This window comes from Cibotium barometz, chromosome 2 (genome assembly GCF_041138505.1).
Source record: "Cibotium barometz isolate CiBa-2024 chromosome 2, ASM4113850v1, whole genome shotgun sequence".
NCBI classification, from domain to species: Eukaryota; Viridiplantae; Streptophyta; class Polypodiopsida; order Cyatheales; family Cibotiaceae; genus Cibotium; species Cibotium barometz.
Genome location: NC_141047.1, coordinates 38,561,024 through 38,564,747, shown reverse-complemented (window position 1 = coordinate 38,564,747; position 3,724 = coordinate 38,561,024). Strand labels below are relative to the sequence as shown.

General features: G+C 42.2%; 1 protein-coding gene across 1 annotated transcript; it reads left to right on the top strand.

Moving 5' to 3' along the window:
* Window positions 1–333: 333 nt before the first annotated feature.
* LOC147641037 (uncharacterized) lies at window positions 334–2,848 on the top strand. Its single transcript, XM_086817643.1, has 4 exons — window positions 334–469; window positions 702–805; window positions 2,178–2,358; window positions 2,479–2,848. The coding sequence occupies exons 1-4, from the start codon at window positions 451–453 to the stop codon at window positions 2,514–2,516; spliced, it is 342 nt and encodes a 113-aa protein (XP_086673769.1). The 5' UTR covers window positions 334–450; the 3' UTR covers window positions 2,517–2,848.
* The last annotated feature ends 876 nt before the right edge of the window (window positions 2,849–3,724 follow it).

The window sequence follows — 3,724 nt, the reverse complement described above, 5'->3', positions numbered from 1 at the left end:
GATTTTGGGTAAGCCACAACTAGCCCCATGTTGATGGTGTCCGGGCTAGTTGTGGCACCATGTTGATGGTGTCCGCCATACACACTTGCAATTACCTAGTGCTAGGGTGGCTACTAAATTGGGAAAGGTGTGCCTCAACGTCTAATTGCAACTACCTAGTGCTAGGGTGGCTGTGCCTCAACTTAACCTTTGTCCAATTGAAAATTCAGAATGGTCGTTTGAGATCTTTCATAAAAGGAAGTAAACCCAATAATAGTGTGCTTTAAAAAAAAGTATAATAATTATAATGGCTATTTTCTTCAAATTTCTTGATTGGTGGAGGGTGTCCTCAAAAAGGTTTCCCGACTACCCTCCATCTCCCAGCAACAACACAAACAGTCGTTTTGTGTCGGTCCGCTATGTGCAAAGTATACAAGAGAATGCAATCTCTTACTCTGGCTTGCAGAAGCGATGGCGTACGTTGAAGGAGGTAAACCCTAATGGCCCCTGTAAACCTTAATCGTACTAGCGGTTCCGCAAACAATTGTAGTTTCGCTTCAGTCTCCTTGAAACCCTCATTGCCTCTGTAAACCCTAATTATGCCTTCGTTCCGGCATGCCCTAGCGGTCCTGCAAAACTTCAATTTGTAGTCTCGTTTCAGTCTCCTTGAAACCCTAATCGTCAGGCGAAAAGAATCAAACGCTTCCTTGATTTTCTCGCAGGAAACATCAAAGAGAGGCGGTCTCTGCTGAGGATCAGCATCGTCTCCGATCTGTTATGGGGTTTTTTGAACTTCATCATGGCCTTCATCAGGACGCTTTTCTCTGTAAGTGCCCCCTGCCGATGGCTTGTATATAAATGCTTGTACTGAAATGTTCTGCCAGCAATTGTTGTATCTTAACAAATTAATTAGCAAATTTACCACGGCCATATCTTAACAGCAGTGTTTGTATGGGTGGCCGGCCCATGTTTTATCATTAAGTAGGTCTTAATTAAATCAAGCTTGGCAAGGCCCTCTCTATTAATCTAAGGTCTAGAGTTTAGGATACAGGTCTTAAGAGACGAAACCTCTGGGTCCTCAAAACTAGGATAACTAAACACCCAACCACTCTGCTAGATGACTCTGTGATACATAATTGTGTGTTGTTTTAGGTACAGCAATCGACCCTCGCCCCTTCTTCCTTTTCCCCACAAAAAAAAGGGGCCAAGGCAACCTCCCCATGCCTCCCTCTTCCCTAGATTAAAGTTAGAAATCTTAGGCTATCTACTTAAATCCTCTTCATCTTTTAAAATAAAAAACAAAAAACAAAGGGCCCCCTATTATGACTTTTGTATTCCAAGGTCTATACTCAAATTACCTATAGTAAGCCAGGCTATACTCAAATTACCTATAGTAAGCCAGGGTATGCCAAAACTTACAAAGAGTATTAATTTGTGTTCTTTCTTGTGAAGTATTGTTCGAACAATGGAAATGGCCACATAGATATCTTCGACCGTGGATTTTGGTAAAGGAGGGACCCACACAAATCAAGGAAGTTACAGAGGTTATGCTTGCATAGCCTTCAAAGGATATGAAAGTGGTGGGGATACAGTCAGGAGATGTTTTGCATGCCTAGGTATATGTCCCCCATGTGCTCATTTGTGGTTCTGCCACGGAGAGGAGTGAAAGGCTAGGCAATAAAAGATTTTACTTATCCGTGGAGGAAGCAACCATGTGGTACTCAATGTGAAAGAGTTAGCTTGGGTGGTTATAATGAGGAGGACTTACGTCGCACTGCTCCATGTGAAGGAGCTCTGTAATGTTCCAAGTTTTGGCACTGTCCTCTCGTGGAACTTGGACTCTGACTGTATAAAATAAAATGAACTTTAAGTATAACGGTGTAACTGTAAGTTGTTTAAAAATAGTGTAATATCACCCTGCGGGACCCTTGTTGCATGAACTGGTTAATGATATTTGCCACCTAGTCCTTGCTTCTAGAAGAAATGAGATTCAATATATTGTACAGTTCATAGAAAACATCAGTACCTATTTCTTTTCTAAGTAATCCACGCAGAAAAACCTATGAGCTTTCTTTCAGATGTGGAAAACATTGTTTTTTAAAGAATTTCAGTTATTACATTGATAGATTATTCCTCAACTTTTGAACTTTGGGGCCATGTTATGGAGCTTGACTCGTGATCTTGAATGTTTTGTGCAGTTGGAGGCATCAAATGGCTATGGGAAGAAGCGTTCTGGCAGCAGATCCTCTGGATTTCGTGGAGGATGGGGTGGAGGTCCTGGTGGTGGCGGGCCCTCAGGGGGTCCAGGACGGGGTCCCCATGGTGGAAGCTCAAATCAAGGACCAAGAGGTCTATCAAATGTCAAGGGCATTGACCACAGTAAGTCGTTATCGCATCCTTGTGTCTGCGATTTGGGTTTTAATGGAAACCTTTAGGCAGAGAGAGAGAGAGAGAGAGAGAGAGAGAGAGAGAGAGAGAGAAGTTTTGTGTGCTTTGCAGATTCTCCTCCTGTTTGTGGTTCATGCTGTGGCGGGTAAATTGTGCATTAAGGTACAAGTGGTTGCGGCAGATGAAATGCAGTTGGTGTATGAAGCGATACTGAAAGTTTACTGTTTTTTGTATAGACTACTGCACTTTATACAGGAACTGCCGTAACTGTTTTTTATATAGACTACTGCACTTTATACAGGAATTGCCGCAACTTTTTAAGGCTATCTTACAACACGCTTATTACCAAGAGTATATAATGTTGGTAATTGCAGGCAAAACCAAAGACCTTGCGACTGTAAAAGCAAAAGCAAGGGTCTTTTTGTAAATCAGAGTGACTATGTCAACAAACAATTCATTCCACATGTGTACTATTTGCTTAGTTCTGGGTGTCCCCGGTTCCTTTGGACAACATATACAACTCATGCGAGCAGCATCATCACGTGCTCATGCTCAAGCACAAATCCAGTATCCACAAGCATCCATGCTAATGTATACACATGCTGGAAAATCTCCCGTAATACTTGTACATCCATGAGCTCGTCTAACAATGGTCTGGGAATCATACCATTGACCATATGGCATAGGGTCCAGAAATCTTAACCCTTGACCCAAGGATTGGGGAATTGTAACACTTGATCCTCTACTTAGCATAGATCCAAGAATTGTACCAACTTGATCTATCTAGCCAAGTCCAAATGACCACTGCGAATGTTACCACCCAAGGATTGGCGAATTGTAACACTTTATCCTCTACTTAGCATAGATCCAAGAATTGTACCAACTTGATCTATCTAGCCAAGTCCAGATGAGCACTGCGAATGTTAGCACTCGTGATTCACTTCCTAGGCACCTAGGCGGTCGCATTTCTTCTCGATACCAAAAGGGGGGCCGTGTCTATGTTGTGGGGCTGTGTCTATGTTTTTGAGAATCGCAAGTGCTATATATAACTTGCAATTTTCCACTCTCTTCTATTTTTATGTGTTTTTTACATTTCTCGTTTAGTAGAGAGTTTCCCATGAATACACATAGATTGACCAACTTGTAGTGTAATCAAATTTACGAGAGCCGGTTGTGCAAACATTTTGGGTTACAGCAGGTATGCCATCTCAGCGGTTACAGATTTGAGTACAGCCTATGCACACACTAGGGAGAGTTTGCTGCTATGCGCACATAGTTTTGCCTAATTAGCAGGTAAGGTCAAATATTATTCAAGTGGAGGTCATGATGCTAGACTGAACCATCGGTACACATGCAC

Bases quoted from the DNA above. Each gene is read 5' to 3' on its own strand.
- LOC147641037 (XM_086817643.1), top strand. The intron at 806-2,177 runs GTAAGTGCCCCC...TGTTTTGTGCAG, and splicing joins TCATCAGGACGCTTTTCTCT to TTGGAGGCATCAAATGGCTA. The intron at 2,359-2,478 runs GTAAGTCGTTAT...TGTGCTTTGCAG, and splicing joins TGTCAAGGGCATTGACCACA to ATTCTCCTCCTGTTTGTGGT.